General features: G+C 43.4%; 1 protein-coding gene across 6 annotated transcripts in view; it reads right to left on the bottom strand.

Annotated features, from left to right (window-relative positions):
- The window catches only part of usp7 (ubiquitin specific peptidase 7 (herpes virus-associated)), a 137,602-nt gene that overhangs the window by 4,684 nt on the left and 110,759 nt on the right, over positions 1-22,159 (bottom strand). For 2 of the 6 annotated variants that reach the window (XM_084329460.1, XM_084329457.1), the window contains 16 exons: positions 21,776-21,920; positions 20,182-20,312; positions 19,250-19,384; positions 17,814-17,915; positions 17,245-17,350; positions 16,851-16,943; positions 15,747-15,797; positions 14,313-14,380; positions 13,387-13,487; positions 12,305-12,458; positions 8,081-8,148; positions 7,165-7,273; positions 5,984-6,061; positions 2,781-2,881; positions 2,212-2,311; positions 1,927-2,046 (listed from right to left, as the gene is read on the bottom strand). In XM_084329460.1, the coding sequence (XP_084185586.1) occupies positions 1,927-2,046; positions 2,212-2,311; positions 2,781-2,881; positions 5,984-6,061; positions 7,165-7,273; positions 8,081-8,148; positions 12,305-12,458; positions 13,387-13,487; positions 14,313-14,380; positions 15,747-15,797; positions 16,851-16,943; positions 17,245-17,350; positions 17,814-17,915; positions 19,250-19,384; positions 20,182-20,312; positions 21,776-21,920 (1,662 nt within the window). The remainder of the gene's footprint in view (positions 1-1,926; positions 2,047-2,211; positions 2,312-2,780; positions 2,882-5,983; positions 6,062-7,164; positions 7,274-8,080; positions 8,149-12,304; positions 12,459-13,386; positions 13,488-14,312; positions 14,381-15,746; positions 15,798-16,850; positions 16,944-17,244; positions 17,351-17,813; positions 17,916-19,249; positions 19,385-20,181; positions 20,313-21,775; positions 21,921-22,159) is intronic. The other 4 variants (XM_084329461.1, XM_084329458.1, XM_084329456.1 and 1 more) reach the window with 3 other exon arrangements.

The raw sequence follows: 22,159 nt of genomic DNA, 5'->3' as shown, positions 1-22,159 counted from the left end.
TGTGGCCCCCTACTTGACAAAGTTTAGTGTTAGTGCGGCCCGCGTAGGGATGGGTACCTTTCACATTTGAACCGATACCGGTACCGGTACCTGTGAATCGATACCGGTACCCAACGGTACCTTTTTTCGGTACTTTAGTCTCAAGAAATTTAATTTACCTACCTCAGTCGTAAAAAAAAAAATCCAAACTTCAAATAACTACAATTTCGACAGTTTTCGGCTCGTCATTGCTCCGACTGCTTTGTTGTTGAATCAAGTCAAATCCTAGGTAAGCATATATTGTGCGTGTGAACGTTGACATGAAAAGAAAAAAAGTAAAAAAATAAATAAAAATCTTTTAGTTTCTCACTTGATTCGATACTCGGTAGTACCGACGTGTTTCGGTTCGGTGCCTCAAAAGTACCGAATTCGCGGTGCACCTCTGGGTAGAGAGGTAGGACTCTAGTAGTAAACAAGGCTGGCTAGGATAACTAGCTTGCACGGCACTATTTTATATATTTACGTGCCGAGTATGTGTGTGGAGTGAATTCTGAGGCCACGTTTATAGTAGTGTGGGGTATACAGTGGACGTTGTTTCAATATATTGGGACGGAAGAGAGTATTTTAGGGTAATATTTAGTACATTGTCAATGTCATGGAATACACCGCTTAGAAACAAGAGGCTGGCTAGGATAACTAGCTTGCACGGCACTATTTTATATATTTACGTGCCGAGTATGTGTGTGGAGTGAATTCTGAGGCCACGTTTATAGTAGTGTGGGGTATACAGTGGACGTCGTTTCAATATATTGGGGCGGAAGAGAGTATTTTAGGGTAATATTTATTAAATTGTCATGAGATACTCCGCTTGTCGGCTAACTGCTAACGTGCGCGGACTGATGACATCAACTCAACTCGAGACATTCGCTTAGAAACAACAGGCTGGCTAGGATAACTAGCTTGCACGGCGCGGTTTTATATATTTACGTGCCGAGTATGTGTGTGGCGTGAATTCTGAGGCCACGTTTATAGTAGTGTGGGGTATACAGTGGACGTCGTTTCAATATATTGTGGCGGAAGAGAGTATTTTAGTGTCATATTTATTAAATTGTCATGAGATACTCCGCTTGTCGGCTAACTGCTAACGTGCGCGGACTGATGACGACATCAACTCGACTCGAGACATTCGCAGCAGCATAAGAAGTTAATTAAACTTGACAGACATATCGACGATAATTATCAATATCGAATTATATGAAAATAATTTTATAATTTTATCGCGATAACGTTTTTGGTCATATCGCCCAGCCCTAGGCTACCATAGCTCAGGCTCATGACAGCAACGTTAGTGACTTGGTTGAAACGTGAAAGCTAGTAAAAGAATATGGCATGTTCAAAGATGGCCAGTAAAAGAAAAGTAGACAGTGAAAATCGGCAATTCAAAGGTGAATGGACTGAAAAATATGCGTTCATCCTCCCTCCAACCAGCACCAAACCAATGTGCCTAATATGCCAAGAAACGGTAGCTCTTGTGAAGAGTGGAAATTTGAAACGCCACTACGAAACAAGTTATTTTGATGCAACCTTTCCTCAAAAATAAATGGAATGAAATCATCATATCAAGCTGCAAGCAGAATTATTGTTAAATCTATGTCACAACAAGAAAAAGCAACCAAGTCCTCACTCAGTGGCATGGAAGCAATTGCCACACAAGAAGCCATTCTCTGATGCATAAATAATCAAAGTATGTATGACTGAAGTGATGGAGACCATGTTTGAAGGCAAACAAAAGCAAATTTCCCTCAGATAGCACAGCAACCAGAATAACTGAAATACTGGCTGGTGATTTGATTAAACAGGGTAGTATTTATTTGACTGCATTAATGAAGGCAAACATGATGGGTGAGATGATAAATATTTCTATTTCCTTCCCAGAAATGCACACACCTGTCTGATCTTGAGCAGAAAGGGAATTCCAAAGGTGCCGAAAACTTCCTTGTGGAAGTGAGCAACAGGGATCAGCATCTCACTGTCCTTGTCCAGATCCACCTGGTCCACTGGTAACTCCTATAGAGAGAGAGAGCGAGCGAGAGAGAGAAGAGCGAGGAGAAGTGGTGAGAAAGAAAAGATAGTAGAGAGGGAAGGAGGGAGCGATTGAGGGGGAATTCAAACCACTTTTTTTTGTTATTACACAAGCATACAAGTGACGACAGAAGCAAAGGGGCCACACACCTCTATTCTGAAGGTGCGACTGGCGGCGGGAGATAAACATTCTAGCAGCTCATCCTCCTGGTGAACGCCAATGATTTTATAGCTTACTATCTCTAACAGCCTAGAGAGAGAGAGAGACAGAGAGAGCAACAGAGAGACAGAGGTAGAGAGGTGAAGGAGAAAAGAAAGGAGGGGGTAAGGAAGAGATGAAGATGAAGGGGGGAACAAGGGAGAGGTGAGATGAAGGGAGAAAGATGGAGGGAAGAGTTGCGAGTGAGGACAGAGGGATAATGAAAGAGAAAGGGAGAGAAAGGGGGGATAATGAAAGAGAAAGGAAGGATAATGAAATAGAAGGGGAGAGAAAGGAGGGAGAATGAAAGAGAAAGAGAGAGAAAGGGGGGGGAATGAAAGAGAAAGGGAACAATCGGTTGAGTGACATTGTTAAGTGGATGTTCATGTGTAAAAGCCCGGTGACACCCTGACAAGTCAGGTCTGATAAGGAAACGCAGCACATTACATAAGCATTCACTGTTTCATTCATGTGCACGTCGCTTACAGAAGCACACAAGGTGAGACACGTGGGTGTTTACCTGAGCTTCTCTGAGCCTTTGTCAGAGAGTTCGACTGCTTTTTTACATTCGTCCAGCAGGTCCCGCACACAGCCGTGCTTGTCTGGGTAAAGTGTGATCTCCTGCAACACACACACACACACACAAAATGAGGGCTGCCGCGGTTACCGCATTACTGCAATCACGTCTGGCCCACCGCAGAGTTAAGCTGATCACCGACCAGTTCTTTTTTTGTTTTGTTTATTGTTTTGCCACATGGGGGGTTATGTGTGGTGCACCAGGTTATGAGGCTGTACCTACCTAGGCTACACACTGAATAAATCCTATACCCAGTTGGGTAGAAATAATGAAAACAGTTGTCTTCATCTGTATATAAGGACATACTAAAACCTGGGCGACAGCGGTAGTGAACCTAGCCGGCGAAGTATCGTGAGCAGCAACAGTTCCGCGGGAGGGAAGAGATTGTTACCATACTAGCATACGCGCTAGCTATTACGTTTCCTGCGACATCGAAGGATTAAGACCACCACAAACGTTGTGCCTGGACTCAAATAATCTTTCACGGACATGGAAGACATGGAGGGACGAGTTTGTGCTCTATGTGGATTTGTCAGTTGGCGCTGAGTGGTGACTATGAAAAGAAAAAAAGTGCGACTTTTCTGCTATCTGGCTGGCGAGAGTGGCTACGCTGATGGGCGATACCTGGAAGTTAGCTGACATCAAACGGTTTGATGAACACTGCAACCTCGCCATTAATGAGACTGTGTGAACGTTATCGTTTCTTTACAAGGGACCAAGGTGCCAGTGAAAATATGGACAGCTATGTCACAGAACTTAAATGGTTGGCGAAGACGTGCAATTTTGGAACGTTAATCTAATGTTAACACATCCAGTGCCATTCACCAGAGGTAACTGTGGGCCGTGTGTGCCAGCGCTTTAATGTGGGGATACATGCCGGTGTTTGCAGTGCTAAAACTATATTAAATATTATAGCTATGGATCTGATAATAGTCGATTGTCATCGAGTTTCTTCCGGTCAAGAGGCAAAAAACAAGAAACTTTTTTCATCCATACATTCCCGTTTTATACCGTGGTGAATATGAGTATAGTTTGAGTAATTCTGTGTAATCCCAGGAAACGTCGGTAAGCAGCGTTTATCGCATTTCACTATAAATCGTGGCATTCCTCGCTTGGATCAACAATCAATCTGAAATCAACGCTATATTATCGGTATTAAGTTTCATTGTGCATGCATGAAAGGGTGGGGGGGGGGGGGGGGGGTTATGCTTCGATCGTCACCAACGGCATACGATGTGGAGTAACGTTACAGGACACACACGGATCAAATTGAGGGCATGCTTGGATCAACGCAAGATTGATAACATATAGCCCTTGCCTTGACTAGGAGGTACTGCAAAAAGAATATTCCAATGATCTGATTGCCATTCCAAGTATTGATCTCGATCGTGTTGCAAAGATAATCCACCGAAATACATGAATCCACGGTGCTTGGTTCTCCCCAGTCCATGTTATGAACGTTACTACTGCCCGGGTAGGAAAACCCGGACCGGACTTGTTAGATCAACGTACAGGCTGAACCAGAGAGAATCCAAGGATGTGCAATAGCGTCTGCAAGGTGTTAGGCGGTGGTATTGGACGTTTGCGATTCAGGACAGCCTGCACAAGGTGCCTCGATGGATTATGAATGGCAATAGCGAATAAAAGAAATAACGACCCAGAAACGAGAATCTTCGTTTTTTGGCACTGAACCGTTTGGCCACAGAAACGAGAATTCTCATGAACGGCAACTAATGTGTTAAAGGGGACATGCATTATAAATGGCTTTTTTCAGTGTTTAGCATTGTTATATAGTAATAGGAGTTAGTATCAATGGGTCTGTGTCTCTAAATACCATATTGGCAGATTGCTCTCATTCAGTTGCGACAATTTCCTCCTCCATTTAATTGGGTCATTCTGATTTGACACGCAAGGTGACGTAACGAGGCGCTAGTGGAGCTGATTGTGATCCGATTGGCTCTGTGGTTGGAGCCAATGCCCGCCCACAATTTTCATTTTCATTGTAACCCGACACTTCCTCAAACGGGGTTTGACAGGCAGAGAACAGCGAGAGAGAGAGAGAGAGAGAGAGAGAGAGAGAGAGAGAGGGATGGCGGGAGGGACTGCAGAAGTGTGTGTAAATGTGTGTGCGCTAGGGCTGACACCTATTAGTCGATTAGTCGACTAATCGGTCGAAAGGAGCCGTAGTCGACTAACCAACCTCTTAGTCGAATAGTAAAAATATATATATATATAATAATAAATTTTTTGTATCATTCTTTCCAAAAGAAAAGAGGCCTAGAAGCGTGGCTAACGCTAATGGCACGCATACCAGAGGCTAACTGCCTACGAAAACAGGCACAGAGGCACTGAAAGAGGATTTCACCCATCTAATGAACACACTAGACTAGACAAATATCAAGATGTATCCATCAGTGGACCAACTGCATGCTTTTGCAGAGGACAAGAAGCCTTCAGTCGACTCCTTCAGACATTAAGCACCCCCCAATGCCCAAATGGAATGATAAAAAAAAAATAAAAAAAATGGAAAAAATATTACACTTTTTTTTTTAGTCGACCAATAGTTAACGGCAAATTTTGGCCAATCATAGTCGACCATCCAAATCCTTAGTCGGGGACAGCCCTAGTGTGCGCCATCTCTCTCCCTCGTCGAGGACACACACAAACTTGACTGCGTGTGTGTCGGGGACGTAGGCATAGACTACTAGACTACTAGACCCGTGTTTACATGCGTGCGGTAGGGGCTGGCACGCCCACTGCGCGAAGCCTCCTAAATAACTTTTTCCAGTTCGCACATATCTATTATCTATGACTAATTCTATCTATTTTTAGGGGCAAATGCGAGTGAAATAGTCGCGCTGTGGTTACATGACGTCATTGCTATTTTAGAGCTGCACTACCGGTTACACGGTATAGTCAAAATCCATACCGTAGAGCAAATTCATACCGTTTATACCGTATACCGTTTATACCGTCCACCCCTAGTGGACGGTATACCTTCTAGCCCTAATCTGAATTGTACTGTAATCCATCGGTTCACCTCAATGCGTGCGTGTGTGTTTTTGTGTATGTGAGCGAGCAAATGATTGTATGAGCGTGTGTGTATGCATGTGGCTGGTGTGTATATATGTATAAGTGTGCAGTACCTCCTCTCTGAATTGGCTGTTCAGCCATATGGACTTGAAACTCCTTCTGTTCTCAAAGTCTGTGATCTTCATCTTCAACTGTGGAGAGGGAGAGCGAGAGAGCGAGAGATGATGTGCAACACTGGTAAGTTAAGCGAATACAGAGGAAGTATAACATTATATCTGAACTAAAGCAACATACTTCTGTTCCGTCAGGTGATATCAAGTCATTTTAAAAGATGAGAACAGAAAGGGAGACAGCCTCAGCTGACTAAGGTATGCACCACATACTAGGGCTGGGCAATATATCCATATTTATTCTTTATCAGTTATTGTATCGCAGGCATTTTCTTTTTGCATAATTTTGCTGTGTAAATGAATGCAAAAAGCTAGTTTGTAAAGATTATTCCTGATATATTTGAGAATGTTAAATAAAATTGTCAGTATTGGATTGATATTCTATCACACTTCCCTCCATCATGCAGTCCAGTATGATGAGCATTCATTAAGTAATCAAGTATTCTACCCATTATTCCATTGATTAATCGAGTAATCGGATAAGAATGCTTTAAAGAGCAATAGTAAATACCGTATACAAAAGAGAAAATAAGTTCAGAATTTTGACTGCAGCATTTTATTTCTATGGTTATTTTCGTGAGCAACTTAAATAACTTAGAGATCTTAACATAATAACTAGCCACCATATTTATTTACGTTCTTAACCAGCCATTACATGTAGCCATAATTAACATACATTCTTTACTAGCCATAATTTCAACTAATAACAATCATAACATTATATATTTACGTAAAATGCTAACGACAATGTTACCTCTGTGGACTGGATGTGTACACTGGATGCTTTCTGCTAAGATACTGAAGCATTGACCAAGTGCTATTGTGGTAGGCTAGTTAAATTGTACAATACATACTGTACAGAGTTTTCCTTTTCTTTCAGCTTGAATTATCCCAAACTTTGACATTTTCGGCCCGTCTCTTTGCTCATCGCTATTTTCTCTTCCATTTTGCAATCCGTGCCTGAAATCTCTTCACGTTCCACAGTGGAAGCATGTTGTGCAACAGTGATTATTGTCTGTGTGAAACAGTGCTCTGTGGGTTAAAACCAGGCATCGAGGCAAATTCGTATATATAGAGTAATATAGTTACAGGAGGTTTCAGCTCTACGCGGCAGCGGCCCCTACCTGCTGGTAGTAGAGTTTCTTGGGCTGCCGTGGCTTGAAGAACTGCAGCAGGTCCCGCAGAGTGCCCTCATAGTTGTGTCTGAGAGGGTTCCCTGGACCATCCCTGTACCTAGCCACCACACCACCAGGCAGGGGGAGACGCACAGGGAGGAGGAGGGGAGAAGAGGAGGAGTCAGAGGGGAGGGGGACAGGAGGAGAGGTGGAGTGGAGAGAGAAGGAGGCGTGGAGGGAAGAGATGAAAGGGAGAGGTAGGAGGAGAGAATAGGGAGAGGTGGGGAGCAGAGAGTGGAGGAGGGGGAAAAGAAAGAGGGGAGTAGGTGTAGAAGAGATTAGAGGAAATGAGGAAGGGAGGAGAGGATACGACAGGAAGCAAGACAGGAGGAAAACAGGAGAGAGGAGGTGAGATATGAACAGAAGAGACAATGGAGGTGGACAAGAGTGGCATGTAAAAACAAGAAGAAAGGTTAGGAGAGGTTGGCGAGGAGGGGAGAGGAAAAACATTATAGAAGCACACAGGGAGAGAGAGCGAGAGAGAGAAAGAGAGGGAGAGGAGTGGAGGGTGGGGGAGCAGGTGGTTAAGAGGAGAGGGGTGGAGCAGGAAAATGAAGGTGCAGAGGAGGGGAGGAGAAACGGGGAGAAAAGGTGTTAATGGAGAGAAAAGAAACAGAAGGATAACATTGTAGAAGAGAGGGGGGGGTTGTCAGAGGGGGGAAAGGAGGAGAAGAAGAGGGGGAAGAGTCAGAGGAAGACAGGAGAGAAAGAGAGGGGGACAGGTTACACAGCAGTTCAACTGAAACTCATCTGTGCATGTAGACACATGAAAGTGTACAGGAATAACAGGAAAGGAAGAGTGTGTGTTTACGTGTGTGTGTGTGTGCGTGTGCGTGTGTGCATGTGTATGAGACAGGCCTCCTACCCCTGTGACTTGAAGAACTGCAGCAGCATAGGGTCAGTGTTCAGCCTCTGAGCCACCGTCTTGGCCACCTGACAGAGAGGACAAGACATTAAGAGACGGTATACAACTTGATCTCAGTCGACTGACAGGAACAGTTATAGTCATTCAAATTCTAAATATACAAGCTATCAACCAATATATCAAATGTTAGCTAGTTAACAATGCAACAGGGCGCCCCAGTGGCGAACCACATAGCGCACTCAGCCGCGACACGGGCGACTCGGTTCGATTCCCGAATCAGTCGTTATTTCCCGAATGTCTTCCCCCCACTCTGTCTCCCATTCCTCCTCTGTCTCTCCCTACTGGACTGTCCAGTAGAAATAAAGCGATAAAACGCCAAAAAAGAAAAGAAAAAAAAATGCAACAAATTGCAGATGGTTCTGACATCCGAGGTAATAGCCTGTTTAGATGACAAACGAGGAGACGGCTGATCCCATTCAACTCAATGTTGGCAGAACTGAACATTTCCACACTTGGTACTACACAGTGACGTGATGAACTTTGATGTCCGCTCAAAAAAGTTATCAAAAGGTCCGCCAGACACCTACCATCTCCCTCTTTGACTAGGCAACAGCAGGTTCCTTTTATTATAAAGGAAAGTAATATTTAATAAAAGTAATATGTTTTATTGTAGATTTATTTTTTCGTTTTGTGTTCTCTCTTTTGTTTTGTTATTACTTTCCATTCTATTTTCTGGTATAGGTTTTTCTTTTTGAACTTTTCGTTTGTGTTTATTTTTATTTTACTTTAATTTCTTATTTGTCTTCCCCCCATATGGGGGGTGTCATTGTAGCCTAGACGTTAGGGGTCTAGGTGTCTGTGTTGTCCTTCAGGACTGACCCATATTGATGCAAAATATGTCATTCATTGTATTGTCCTGAAGTACTGTGTGCAAAAAGAAAAAAAGAATTCAATAAAGTATAAGTCATAAAAAAATAAAGGAAAGTAATATAATAATTAGGGATGCACAATAATTATCGGGCCGATATCAGCAATTATGACATCATCCTGATAAAAGTATTGATAGCTCCGATACATTTTTTTTCTTTTCTTTTTCCATGTCAACGTTCACACGCACAATATATGGTTACTTAGGATTTGACTTGATTCAACAACAAAGCAGTCGGGGCAATGGCAAGCGGAAAACGGTCGAAAATGTGGTTATTTGAAATTTGGATAATTTTCTTTTCACAACTGAGGTAGGTAGATTACATTTTTAGAGACTAAAGTACCAGGAAAAAAAGTACTGTTGGGTACCGGTATCGATTCACCGGTACCGGTACCATATCGGTTCAAATGTGAACGGTACCCATCCCTACTGACAAAGCACAATACCCGTTGGTTTTTAGTTCACTCATTGTTCAGGGAAACACATTGTTAATGACATTGACGGATTGTGAATCGACTCAAATTATATTTACTTGAAATAATAAATATAGTCACTTTATTTGAAGAGTCAAAACTGTTCTCTTGACTTTGTTTTGTTCATAGTAGTAACGCTTATGTCATGATAAATCTGGTTAGGTCAAAACTACAGGAATATACATAAATAATTTTTTTAATACAATAAATATATATATATATATATCGGTATCGACCTTGAGGAGCAGAAAGTTATCGGTATCGATATAAAAAAATCAGTATCGTGCACCCCTAATAATAATCATTAATGCCCACAAGACTATGACCTGTGCTTACGAGTATGCAAACTGAGCTTGCTAGCTGGAGCACCACAGTTGGGACCACAGACACCACAGAAAAAGGGCTGTTGTTTATCCTCAGTGTGTGTGTGTTAGTAGGTAGTGCTGACGAGTATGTGCAGATGGCGACATGCCATAGTATCCCAGGCATTTTAAATCAGGTTTCTCATAACTGGAACACAAGCTTAAACGGTTTATTGTAGGTGGGATATGACGTTCACATCAGTCCCCCCCCCCCCCCAAAACACAGGTTACTAGAGGAGCCAGGTTAAGGCTATGGTTAGACTAGTGTATTCCTGGCGTTTTTTTATACGTTTTTGACGACGTTTGATGTCCTATCTACACAGAAATGCGTTTTTTTGTGGATACGGCTGAAACGCAAAATTGTGTTTGCGTTTGGAGATACGCAAAAAAAACGCTTCGACAACAGCGTGTAGTCAGCACGGAGCAGTTGTTGCGAAAACGCCCATGCGCAGTAGATACCATCTGCGTGCCCTTCCGGTGACAACAGTGTGTGTGTTTGGGACAGAGCTCCGTGTCCCAAATAGCTTCAGCTACCATGTGTTGTCAAGTTATTGTTATAAGGACCCCAGTCCAAGCTACAACAGTCTGCATTCCCTTAACAATTGTTTGTATTGAGCCGTATTGTATTGTACCCATATGCAATATGTTAAATAAAGTTTACATCCATTCATTCTGCTAGCATTACCGATTGCATGAGCAGCTGGCTAACGTGAGCTATCAGGATTCAGACCCTGTTAGCTCAGAGTTCCTCTTTCAACTTAACAAGCATTAAACAAAATGGCCCAGTCATCTATTCACCTTTGTTTAATACACACAGCGTTGTCTCTAATGTTATCTAACTACAGATAGCTCGCGATATCATCAGTTTTGGTGCTGGTTAAGTAGCGTGAGCTAACGTTAGCTTCTAGCCACAATGCTATATTGTTATAATGGCATACTCCATTGACGTTAGCATGCAGCTAACAATGCTACCGATCGTTTTTTAGACTAAACTATCCGCTCTTGGTGGTCACTTGTGTTGATGTTAGTTTTGTTTCATCAACAAATGACAGGCAGAACACACAGTGAATGTATCCGTTTTGTTTATTGCACTTTTATTAGGCTTTGCTGAAAAATTATTGCTGCATTGAGTAAAAAAGCAAGATGGTGGCGCGGCATAGGCGCCTGCCTTATTGAAATTTTCTTTGCTGGAGCTTCCACCAGGAAGTGTATTGGCACATTCGTTCTGATTGGTTGAAATTGCCTTCATGTTTGCCACCTACTGCCACCTACTGCTTTGGCAGTGTACTACATCAGTGTGCTCGGCTGACAAAAACGAAAAAAAAGCGAAAGTGTGACTCGAGGCGCATGACATCGCGGCGATACGCGGCGATACGTATAAGAAAACAATACGAAATGATACGAAAGGTGTAACCGCAGCCTAAGAACGGAATTATCTGCGTGTAAACGTAGCCAATAAGGTGCAAAGCTTAACACTTTAATCGCCGAAGACGCTGTTCAGCGTCTTTCCCCACCATGCTTATTCTGCCGAAGACGCTGGACAGCGTCTTTGATATCAATATTTCAAAAATCTGTGATCGAAATCATATTTCTCCCCCGGAGACATGCAATGTACTGTTGAGCCCCTCTCAACTCTACAACGGTTCAAGAGCGCCATCTGGTGGCCGATCGGCGGATCGCCCAGGGCATAAACAGGAAGTGGAAGCTGGTGCTCATTTCAATTCGGTCCGATCACTCGCTAATAGTCCCAGGACTCGAGCTGATCACAACGGATAGTGATCCGTTACCAATAACTCGATAAACATGATTTGGACGTATATACCATTATACAACCTGGAAATGGATCGGATATTTCGACATCCCATAATAGAAAAATTCTGTTCCACGCTCATCTCCCAACGGCGAGAGGAAGCTACGGTGAGTTTCAGCGTTATTTTTTAATGTCTTCGATACTAACTGCTCTGATGATCATATCACCCACACTAGATGAATGATATAACGTTGCCCACGGAATTATAAACGACCCCCCGCCCATCCGGTCAACATCAGATCATACGTAGTAACTCCTAGAACCACGTCCAGTTGACATTTTTTATCTCGCACAGATTCCTACCAAACTGTATTTGATCATCAATATAATGCATTTAGGGCTATAAATCAAGTTCTGGAGAAAGCTGCAGAAAACGATAAAAACATACTTATACTTTAGACCGTATTTTAGTATGAATATGTGAATGAAAAAGTATAACGTTGCTACACCCTGAACAATAGATATAGGACGTTGAATGGGCCATAGTAATGTCAATTGAGCAATACAATTTAAAAAGTTATAGCCCTGCAAAGAAGGGGAACTTCTCCATGTTAAATAGGGCTGGCGAGGGATGGTAAATTATGAATTTAACCCCGGCGATCAAAGTGTTAATGACGACCCTTATATAACGAGTAACTCTCTTGCTCTCACCTGGAAGTAGTTCATGCGGTTGGAGAGCGTGACCACGAAACCGGGGTCGTTGTGGATGGTCTTGTCACAGAAGATGACGTCCACTCGGTGGTACAGGTCGCGGAAGTAGTCCTTGGCCGTGGGCAGCTCACTGCTGTCGTTCTCAGGGTCGTCCCTGGGGGGAGGGGGTAAAAGGAAGGAGGAGCAAGAACAGAGTGGACAAGAAGCTCAGTAAAAAGGCAGGAGGAGAGTTTCCCGTTGCAAAAATAAATAAAAATATGTACAAAACATGTAGCGTGTGATTTTTGTGCACATAACTCCGTCTATAGCTGGAGATATAGGGGCACTCACCAAAAAACAATGCATTTAGGGAGCTCCAGTAGCTCACCGCGTACCTCGAACGCTATTTCGGCGTCGGGGACAACCGTGCGCGTCACGGATCTGGGGTAGCGAGTTCGACTCCCGGACAAGCCGTACTTTCTCAGAGTGTCTTTCCCCCCATCTATACCCCCATTCAACCTGTTTCTGTCGGTCATACTTGACCAGAAAAAAGCGATAAACGCGAAAAGAACCAGCTGGTCAAAGTTTAAAAAAAAAAAAAATGCATTTATTTTGCACATAATCTGTCCAAAAACTATTATTGATTTGTTTAGTTATTGAGAGTAAGTTTGAATATGGCCACCAGTGATGTCATCGGGGACATTGAATCCTTGTGTTGAGTTAATTACAGTTCCATGAAATTATGTAGATACATTTGAAATACCTGGTCTTATACAGACTGCTACCTTATCATTTCAATGAGCTGTAAAAAACCTTCGATGGGCTCTCCAACTAGGGTGGTAAGAAGCGCAATACGTGTTTCAATGGGCAACAATTTGGTAAAGAAATACAATATGGGAATAATAATAATCATCAATACAAAGAAAGCCATAGAAAGGCACAACAGCTAAGCAGAGACAACAGGGCATAACAATAGAAACCCAGTTCCTGTGACAATAGCCCATAACTGGTGAACACACTTCATAAAACCTCTTGTTCATCACAATGACATGAAACACTAAATAAATCAGCTGACACACACACACACACACACACACACTTACTTCTGGAAGACGATGATATCCCCGTCCATGAGCTCATCCAGAGCCTTGTCCAGAGAAACATCATAGTCTTGTATCCGCTCCGTTAGGTTGGGCTTTACTTCCTGGAACACAGCATTGTGGAAAATGGGAGTCAACTAAAGCCGTCTTATTTATACGAGAGAATTAAAGTGAAGCCATTTCATGTGCGTGCGTGTTTCTGAATTGCCCTGAAAATCCCTTGAATCGCATGCCTCCGTGACTATCGATTCCTCTTATCTCATTTAAAAACAATAACGTTAGCGCCACGCATGCAGCCATAGCAGACTATTTGATTCCTTGACTAGGAAAACCTAAAAGGCTTGATATTGCGACCGTTTTGTGTGTGCAGTGAAAACTGAAAGTGTTTTGCATCCTAGTCATTAATTTACATGGTAAAGTAACGTTAGGCGCTAGCTAGCTAAATAGTCATGCTCATTGCAGAGAGAGACAGAGAGAACACTGAGCTGGCCTTTATTTATACAGGTAGGTTATTGCTAACAAATTCTCTTTTGCAATAACGACCTGTTGAATGCAACTACAGTTCAATAGATTAAATTAGTTCTCAAATACATTATTTTATTTAAGTGTATAGTTAATATATTTTTTACAGTTTTTGTATTTTTCTGACATGGGGGCTCAACAATAAATGATAAATGACAATCAGAAATGTCAAGTTGCATGTTGTTATTCTAACCAGCTTAGTTCTGTTGCATTTCCAATTAATTTAAATTATAAATGTATCAAGAATCGATAAGGGAATCGTATCGATAAAATCTCATTAATTCCCATCCCTATAGCATGCAGTTATTATAGTTATGGTTAGGGGCTAGACAATGATGAATGTAAGTCAATGCAATGTCCCTAAAAGTAAACCTACATGCGTGTGAGTGAGAGAGAGAGAGACTCACCTCATAGAGGATAAGGCTCGTTTCCTGCTGAAACCCTGCTCTCTCACACATGACTGGCAACAGGTCGCCTGTAGGGACACAAATAAAACCAACATGTTCAAAACACAGAAATAGGAAAGTAAAATAGATTGAAATGGGAACATAAAATACATTCAGAATAAAGGCCTTTCACAGAATGTTGTTGCCCTTTTGTCCGCCATGTTGGAAGAAACACAGGTTGCTATGTGTAAAACAATGATTGCCAAGTGTTGATATGAAAATGATATCGACAAATTTGATAATTTGGTGTCTTATTGCTGGACCAATGGTTACAGGCAGCCATGTTGGAAGAAAGACAACTACACAAACATTACATACAAGGCCTCTATTGAAGATGGCTAAAAGATTATAACATGTCAGACCGAAGCAATGGGAAACATTAGATATATTGTAGTGAACACTTAACACCTCAACTTGGAGACATATCTATTGACTCATCTCAAACCGCGCCCTCTTTTCTTGATCCTCCAGTCATGACAGTCACTTCCCAATGTTTGTCAGAGGGAAGCAACAGTTGTGAGCAGAGGATCAAGAAGAGAGGGGGCGGGGTTTGAGATAGGTCAATTGTAAATGGAGCTTGCTAGCTGGAGCACCACAGTTGAGACCACAGAAACCACAGAAAGAGGGCTATTGTTTATCCTCAGTGTGTGTATGTTAGTAGGTAGTACCTGCTAAAGGAGAACTGGATTCATTAACGTTTGACTTTGGAGTCAGCTGGTACGTCCTACCAAGAGCCTAGGGCTGGGCGATTAATAGAGCTTCAATTTCAATTACGATTTGGGCTTTCCACGATAATGAAAACAAAATAATCGAGATAAAGCAATTATTGTGCCGCATGACGTGTTGCTCTCATTTTGTCTGGCGTTGTAAATGCAGCACAGACTTCCTTCACATCGGTGCACTCCCCGAACCAAGCCCAAACAGTAGTATCAGTTGGTGTTGAGAGGGAGGAGGGAACCACTGCATGTTTCTCCAGTTATTTATTTATTCATTTATTTTTTAAACGTCTTTGGTAACATGTAGAAGATGACAGAAGGGCGGAAAGTAGTGTTAAAGTTCAATAAACGTATATGATGTTCTCAAATCAATGAGTAATCGTGTTTACTTTAAATATTTCAATATCAATTAAAATAATCGCCATTATGATTTTTGCCATTATCGAGTAGCCCAACCAGAGCCATAACTCTGAGTTAGTCGGCAAAACACTATACAACACTTGGTTCTGATCAACAGATCCGATTTGCCGAGAGGTATTCAGCGAGTTCTAGCCCGACACGTCAGACCCATGGAGCGCTACGCGAGCTAGCTCTCCACTGGGTCTGAATGTGGCACACCAAGACGTAAACAAATAGCCTCTTGGCGAAAATGGTCGTCAATAAAGTCAATTTGACTTACCATGGTGATGTGTTGGTGTCTTGTCTCTCACCCCATAATGAGTTCCTGGCTCTGTAATCACATTAAACATGTGGGGGGAAAAAAGGTTTCTCCGTTTCTCTGTACTAAAGCCAACAAGTCCCCCCCCCCCCCCACTGTAAACAAGCCTTGCATGCACGGAGCTAAGCGTAAACATGAAAGCCCCCGAGCGCCCACTGACGGCCCGTCGCCTTGGTAACACAAGACGAATAGAGCGTTCGTCTTCTTCCCGTATTTTAAAATGTGATTACAGCGCCAGGAATTCATTATGGGATGAGAGACGAGACACAAACACATCACCACGGTGAGTCAAATTCACTTTGTTGATGAACTATTTTCACCGGGAACCTATTTGTTGTACGCCTTGGCGCACCGCGTTCAGACCCAGTGGAGAGCTGGCTAGCGTGCGTAGCGCTCCATGGGTCCGACAAGTCGGGCTAATATACAGGATAACAGCATTGGGATTTTCAGCTGTAGATTCTGCTTTTGATGACATTCAATTTGATACATTGGATCCGCGGGACTGTTATTACCGGAAACGTGAAGAAGTAGGCTATAATTGTTGGGAGGAGCGGAAACATTTACTTGATAAAAACCTTACAGTGTAACTGAAAGGGAGTACATTATACTGAATATCAGCACCGCTGTGATGATCTCTCCGCATATATAGTATAACATACTCCCTCTCGTGCAATATTGCTCAAGTAAACCCGGTATCTAACGCAACCCAGAGAAAGGCTGGTTCTGTTAAAAGCTATGAACAGGATCTATGGCTCCTTTGTTCCTCATCTGCAAAGGTTTCGTTACGGTTTTCACAACAGACTTGTCTGTGGGGAGCAGCATCTCCTGCCTTCAAAGTGTCTGATTATTGTACAAGCATGCTGGTGGTCCGACATCCTGCCCTTTCCAGTTACAATATTACAGCTTACAACAACAGGAAAAAGTACAAGACACTTTAAAAGACAGAAAAAGTAGAAATACTCTTGGCTTGGACAAGCGTATTTCAGCGTCGAGCAAAATGAACTACCAGTACTAAGGCCTCAGCAGCTGAACATAGGTTGGAAGTTTGGTTGTGTCCACACGTACGTATTTTGCAGGATATAGGTGTGTAGATATGTCCACAATAATTTAAGCTTCTGGTTTTTGGATCATACATCTTCAAGAACAACATGACATCATCTGAAAGGAGAGAGAAAAAGATAAAAGCACACTGTCCTCAGTCCTTCATATTCACAGCCGAACAACAAAATTCATGGATAGTTGACACATGGTAACAATAATTACTCCCGTTTCACTATTCTGTTACTATAATAGGTGTTTTAGGCTACATGTGGGCAGTGTTGGCTACTAAGGTTAAGTGTGTGATACAGGCAGCCTTGGCTACTAAGGTTAAGTGTGTGATACAGGCAGCCTTGGCTACTAAGGTTAAGTGTGTGATACAGGCAGCCTTGGCTACTAAGGTTAAGTGTGTGATACTTACGGTCTTTGTCGAACTTGGGTAACGTGGCCCCGCTGGCCGCCATCTCGGGATCCACCGTCTCCAGAAATATTGTCCAGGGGTTCTCGTTGTCACTCAAGTCTATCATCTGGTACACACACACACACAAAGAAAAGAGCTTGCATTCTCTGGATATAGCTACAAAATATAGTTTATAAAATGAAAAACTGAGATGCAAGAAGGAAATCCTTCACCAACATCCATAAAAACACAACACAGCTTGTGTTTGTACAAATTAGAAAGCTGCAGACACAAGCAAGTTACTGCACACAGTCTACCGCACACAGAGGTTACCTCACACAAAGTTACTACACACATACAATTGTGAAGCTTACTACACACAATTGCAGAGGTTAAAACACACACACCTACAGACTTGTTGCAGTCTACATAATTTACAAACACATTTGTTCCAATGAGCACACAGGATACCACATCTGCAGGTTATGCCATATATACAAGTTACCACGTGCGTATGAGCAAAGGTTAATGTGCTAGGTTACTACATAAAGTACACCCAGCTGATGAGGTTAACGGACACAAAGACCTACCGACTTGCTGCAATCGGCCTCGTAGTCGAGCATAGCGGGCCGCTTGGTGCCGTTGCTCCGGGCCTGCATGGGCCACAGCCTCATCTGGTCTTGTGGGAAACCCTGCAACACATGGATAACACACACTCTCAGACTGGGTCACACACGCACACCGAGGCCACACATTAACAATCAGCCACTCCCACACATATGCTTGGTTTAGACCTGTGAAACTTGAAGGAAAAAGCAGCTGTGTTGACACTCAAAAGAAAAAGTGTCATATCATGACATTAATGACATAGTGCCATGATGACGTGCGAGGACACATTAGAGACCCTAGCGCACATAATGGCCTACAGCGCTCTTAACACCAGAGCAATGCGAGCGTGGCTGACAGCCAGAGCAGAGAGTCATCCTGCCACCAGGAGTTAGAAGCTGAAAGAGGAGCTACTTAGGTTGCGTGGAAAACCTCCAACAACTATTTGCAATATATGCAAGAAAAGGGTTACAGCTAAAAGGTGGAAACACAACAACTTGTTTCACCACTTAAAGCAACAACGCAGTACAAGGAGTGGTGTGAGTGGTCTTTTCATATCGCCATGAATACCATTACTGCAAATTAACCTGAAATATGGTGATATAGTTTTAAGGCTCACCCCTAGGGGGTTGTGGGTATGTGTAGGTTGAAATATGATATTGTTTTAAGGCTCTATCGCCCACCCCTAGGCCACACACAGGGTTTGTGGGTATGTGTAGGTTGAAATATGGTGATATTTTTTAAAGGCTACATCGCCGACAGCGGGGCTGCCCCCTCCCAAAAGATTTTATACTTGTGCAAATTCAATTCAAGACTTTAATACATTTTAAAGCCTCAAATTGAGAATTATGTACTTTTTAAGACAGTTTAATATCCCACAGATACCCTATCACTGCATCAGTCATAGACCTCGATATCATACATTGGCTTAGCATTATTGTCATAATTAATTGAGCTGTTCTTGCTATCAATGTCTCCTCGCCGTTTCTCCTCTGCCTGGCTGGGGATTCGCCACAGCGCTAGAGTTCAACTAGACGCTAGAGTTCAATTGGACTGCAGCACAACAAGCCACTGGAGTGAATTGGTTTCAGAGCAGAGGTGGAGTTGTTGCATCCTATCTGAAAGCCCCTTGGGGAGGGGAGGGAGCGTGACAGAAGAGGAGATAGGTGGGGGTGGAATGAGGGTGGAGGAGAGGATATGTTAGGGATGCACCATCTAAGAACGCATGTGAACCCCTCTCCACACACACGCGCTGCCCGATACACACATGAACACACACGTGTGTACTCTTATATAAATCACATTCTCCACCCACCCCCCCTTTCACCTCCACATTCCTCCCCACACATTATCAAGCTCACATTCTGCCAGACTCCCTCCCTCCCTCCTCCCCTGTGTGTGAATTAGTGTGTGATCTCACCATCGTCTGGGAGAGGTTCTGAACAAACTCCTGCAGCGTGGAGCTCTTCAGAACCTTGAACACTGTGTACTTCACCTTCTCCTCGTCATACATGTCGTTACCCTGGTGACCACAGAACTGGTCCTCTGTCACCATCTAGAGAGAGAAACGGGGAAAGAATTGCAGACACCATCACTGTGGCTGTGATATAGCCTGTCATGGATTATGGCTTAAGGATTCAGCCACATGCTGAGAGCAACAGAATTGTAATGGGTTGGCTGACATATAGCCCCTTTCGTGACTGATGCACGCCAACAAGGTTTGACCGAGTGAATCCACAGTCCCTTGCTCCTCAATGGCAAACCAACCTAGATTTACCCTGAAGAACTGGTACTCAGTTGCATGAGGGTTTCGAACAGACAAACGTTAGGGTTTGAAAGCTTGACGTTGCTAATAAAATTACAAAAAAAGAAATTACAAAAAAAAAATTATATATATATATAATATTTATAAACTGGTCAACACTGCTCAAAATGGCTTTAACTGCCTGATGCGCCTGCGCTGTGATCACAGCGCATGTGCATCAGGCACCCAATGCCGGAAATAAAGCTGTGTTGACCAGTTTATAAAAAATATTTAAAATGTTTATTAGCAATGCCAAGCTTTCAAACCCTAACGTTTGTCTGTTCGAAACCCTCGTGCAACTGTGAGTACCTTTGAAATTGTATAACGAACGGTTTGGTTAGAACCAGTACTTCAGGGTAAATCTAGGTTGGTTTGCCATTGAGGAGCAAGGGACTGTGGATTCACTCGTCCAAACCTTGTTGGCGTGCATCAGTCACGAAAGGGGCTAGCTGACATATAGCCTTCATGGGGGTTGAGTTACCCTACCTGGACCTGCATGTAGAGGTGGTGACCCTACCTGGACCTGCATGTAGAGGTGGTGACCCTACCTGGACCTGCATGTAGAGGTGGGCCTCCTGCCGCTCCTTCCTCTTCTGCGCCTCCACCCTCTTCTCCTCCTGCAGACGCTCCACTAGTTGCTGAGGGATGTCCACGTCCGTCACTGCCTGCAGCACCTCACCTGGGAGGAGAATTCATCCAGGGTATCATAACGTGAAAGCTTAGCGGGGCAGCGGTGGTAGCTGAAGATAACAGGGGGTGTCCCCGTCTTTTGCTAGCTAGAGCACGTCATCTGGGAGGAGAATTACATTACAGGTATAATATCTGTAGATATCGGATGAGTCCTGTGTATATGCGGGGCATCAGTGGCTCAGGAGGTAGAGCGGTCACATGGTCATCGGACGGTTCCTGGTTCGATTCCGTAAAGCAAAACACTTAACTGCTCCTGATGAGCAGGTTGGTACCTTGCATGGTTGCCTCTGCAGTCGATGTGTGATGTGTGCTTTAGATAAAAGCACCATAAAAATGCAGTCTATGTGGGTATGCAAGTAAGAAACCTTGTGCTTAAACCAAACCTGATCTCTATACTATTTTCTTAAAATATTTGTCCATGTTCTTTTCTATTCCTGTGCATTCGTACCCCACCATGCCATGTAGTGTTGCTGGGTTCAGGTATAACCGGTTCTGCCTGTGGGGGCAGAGCAGACTGGTTGGCACGGTTGGGGGCAGCCTCCAGTGAAACACTTCACACCCCCAACTACCGCATTTGGTTACATAGAAATGTAGTGGCTTTTCAACACACATTTTTTTCTGGCTCTTGAAATGTAATTTTGTGCCTTGGATACAAGGACTGACTATGTAAACAGTCTAAAAAGTCTAATGGGACTTCCAAGGCCGTATAAAGGTTGGTTTACAATTGCAATGTTAGTAAAGATATGAATGAAACGGTTGTTTGGAAGCAATGTTAGGCAAACCCCTGCTCACTGGCTGGAAGCGATAAGAGGATGGGAGACAGCCCTTACGTTATTCAGCACCGGGAGACAACGCTACTTCTTATGTGATTATTATTATTCTAGGAAACATTCACTGTTTGAGCCTCAGTGATTCCAATGGCAGAAGCATAGAAATGTATAGATAGAATGTGGTTATTCCCACTCAAACACTCTCGAATGGTAGTGTCTAGTTCCCATAGTCGGGAAGGACGTTTGTACACGTCTTTTCAACTTTTAGACGGTGGGAGTGGTTACTGTTATGGTTAAGGTAAGGAATAGGTTTAGAAATAACTTAAGTGAAAATGTTTTGAGTTACGGTTTTGCCGCTACATCCTTCCGGGCAATGGGATTCAGACACAACATGGTTGAATGGTCATTTGGCTGGTACACCCTAAAATGACTGCCACAGAACCTTAACAGTTGTCATGGAAATCGGTGTTGGCTGATGATGTGTTACCAGGGCAAAGCCGCTGTTTGAATTAACATTCCAGGGCGGTTGCGTTTTAGGTGTGAACATTCTAAATCTCTGAGTCAGATACATGAAACAATACCAAAGGTCCAGCCAATCGGTGTGCGTTTCCCTCCTAGCCCCGGCTCTGTGCGCATCCCTACATCGCCGCACGTAATGCAGGTACAGAGGTCTATGACTCACCAAGCTTGGATTCGCGGATGTAGACCAGCATGTAAGCGTTGGTGCAGTGACGGACCGAGAGATCGTCGTCATGGCCACCGTAGTTGTGTTCTATGGCCTCTTCCTTGGTGCACCGCGACACCACGTCATCGTCGAACTTACACCACTGGGTGGGCAGAGAGAAGAGACAGAGGGAACGAGAGAAAAAGGACAGTGCACTTAAGACGACCGCTGGCGCTGATTCATTCGACATTATGCTTAACCTCGGATTTTCCAAACACAAAACATGCCGGGTGTGTGGCCCGCATGTACAACCGCAGGCGTAACTGCAATATTTATATTAATAACAAGAGGCGAAGTACATCATCCGCAAAAACCCCCCCGGTAAATCCCCAAACTCAGAGA

The sequence above is a fragment of the Notolepis coatsorum genome, assembly GCF_963971535.1.
Source record: "Notolepis coatsorum genome assembly, chromosome: 14".
Taxonomy (NCBI): domain Eukaryota; kingdom Metazoa; phylum Chordata; class Actinopteri; order Aulopiformes; family Paralepididae; genus Notolepis; species Notolepis coatsorum.
Note: the sequence above shows the minus strand (reverse complement) of the source record. Positions and strands in the feature narration are given on the sequence as shown.